The sequence below is a fragment of the Colobus angolensis genome, unplaced genomic scaffold (assembly GCF_000951035.1).
Source record: "Colobus angolensis palliatus isolate OR3802 unplaced genomic scaffold, Cang.pa_1.0 Scaffold69, whole genome shotgun sequence".
Classification (NCBI taxonomy): domain Eukaryota; kingdom Metazoa; phylum Chordata; class Mammalia; order Primates; family Cercopithecidae; genus Colobus; species Colobus angolensis.
The window spans coordinates 121,068-123,393 of NW_012120598.1; the positions used below are offsets into that span (position 1 = coordinate 121,068).

Consider the following 2,326-nt stretch of genomic DNA (forward strand, 5'->3'; position numbering starts at 1 on the left):
ATAACTCCTAAATGGGAAGATGGGGAAAGACTTCAGGAAAAGGAAGCATTTAAACTTGGCTTTCAAGGAGATGAGGGAAATGAAATGTTAGGCAAAAGACAGGTGTTCCTTGGGCAATGGCCACATTCAGTACTTCGCATGAACAGTGAGAAGGAATGTGATCACAAAGTCCTTTCACATCCTGGTCCACTGGAGAGAACAGTATCTGAGTGGAATGAGATGGGGCTCAACTGGATCCAATTCTACGTTTAAATGTCTTGAACATCAAATTACCACATTCTGTTACATTGGCAGCTCTCAAAACCAGTGCGAAACGTTAATCAGTATTCAATTGGCCACTGCCTTATGCATTTCTTGTTGTCCACTTACCAATGTGCAGAGTCATAGTGGCAAAAAAAAAAAAAATGTTAGCTTGGGTGAACAGGTTTAGACTCTTACTTGACCAACCACACCTTGAATGAGTCACCTTTGGAGCTAACATAAAAGCCATTTTGAAGATTCAAAATGGACTTACATCTTTGTTAATAAGACATCATCTTCATATATAACCAAAGTGCTAATGAGATGTTATCCTTCAAATTAGTTTAAGCAAGGAGTTGCAAAGAAGTCTTGAGAAGAAGCCAACACCCAGGTTTCTAAGTATATAATCACTCCACCAAAGAATTTAATTTTCAAACTCAGCGTGTTGAGTCCTTATGACCATCTTTAATTAAGGATTTTAGCAATATGCCTCATAGCCATTGCCATTCACTCAGGAGCTTCAACAATGCCCCACCACTCTCTGCCATCACACATGGCACTAATCCTATAAGCTTTGAAGATGGATTGTGTTTGCCCAGCAGCTTCCATAGCAGAACCTGGCTCCTGGACAACTTTCAAGAAACCTGCAATGAAACCACCAACTGCCAAATGACCATTTGTGAACAAGACTTATTCACAGACAATAGCTGTGTGCAAAGTACCTGCCTCCCCGGAGTTGTCCAAACAACTTACTCCAATTCCAGGCCCTGCGAAAGGACAGCGTGCCAGTCAGAAAGTTCTTCAGCAGGGCTGGCTTGTGTTTCTCAGCCTTGCCAATCAGAAAGCACCCAGCAGATGGGTTTCATAGCCCAGAGCTGCCATCCTGCAAGCCTCAAGGGAAACAGTTGCCCACCCAAGACTTCTGAGTCTAAAAATTGCCAAACTCTGGAATGTGCCTCTAGCCAATGTCAGTCTGAGAACCCTGAATCCAGTTCCTGTAGACCTCTGGTCAATGTGACACCTGAGCCACAACTCCTGGAATCTTCTTCCAGCACTTATGAGCCAACTTGCTGTGTTACTGGTGGTTTTCAATTGCCTAGTAAGTGAAGATCTGTAGGGGAGATAGCATATATTCTCATTTGGATAAATTTATTTTTGAGATACTTAGATATTTTGTATTTCTTTAAATACAAAATGTTGTATGTGTGTTTGTTAGTAAATGAACATGTCTTATTTTACTACTGTCTCCAAAGATAAGATTTCTTTTCTTGTCGTTCTTTTGGGTATGCCTAGTGGTAATCTGGGGTTGGAAAGCATGCTAACTATTTTAGAGCAGTAGGATATGATTTGTTATTAAGCAATAAGATTTGTAGCCAGGAGATAACATGAATACTTAAAGGAAACTTCACACTTTGACTGTGAGTTGCTTTCTTTGGAAATACTTAGCATTGGATCTGGCTTATTAAGTAATGTGCTACTAGTCTCAGAAATTCATAAAATATTGGAATTAAAACAAACCCAAAAGCCAACCCAGTCCTGTGAATTATGATAGGTTCAACCCTATCAGAGGTTGCCCAGATAGTTAATAACATCAGAACCACAACTAAAATCCAGACCTATTCACTGGCCATCTGTTATTTTAGCCATTGAATCACGACATTATTAAATTAACTATAAGATTAAGTCTATTGCTTGAATAGTGCAAGGTAATTTTGAATTTCACCTCCATGGGCTTTATAACGACATAGCAACCAGAAAGCTTTATATAGAATGAACTGAAGTTTAGCATCTTCATTTTGTTCCCGCTGTTTTTTTTTCTTTTTCCTGATTTCATTGTTTCTTAAGTATTTTTTGAGTTTGGAAAATATTCTTTGTATTAAATAAATTGGCTTTGGAAGCAAAATTTGGACTTGTCACACTATTATTTTTATTCAGTCCTTTTGTGGGTGTTATGTTACAAGGTTTTTGTTTCTTTGTTTGTTACCTAATGAAAATAGTATGAATATTTAGAAGAAAAGAGAACATATCCTCTTGTTATAATTTTTATAGTGTGAACCAGAAAGGAGTCCCTCATGGCGGTGGTCAA

General features: G+C 38.4%; 1 protein-coding gene across 1 annotated transcript; it reads left to right on the plus strand.

Moving 5' to 3' along the window:
• The first annotated feature begins 703 nt into the window (after positions 1–703).
• On the plus strand, positions 704–1,373 carry LOC105500790 (keratin-associated protein 27-1). Its single transcript, XM_011926454.1, has one exon. The coding sequence runs from the start codon at positions 727–729 to the stop codon at positions 1,345–1,347; it is 621 nt and encodes a 206-aa protein (XP_011781844.1). The 5' UTR covers positions 704–726; the 3' UTR covers positions 1,348–1,373.
• Positions 1,374–2,326: the final 953 nt, after the last annotated feature.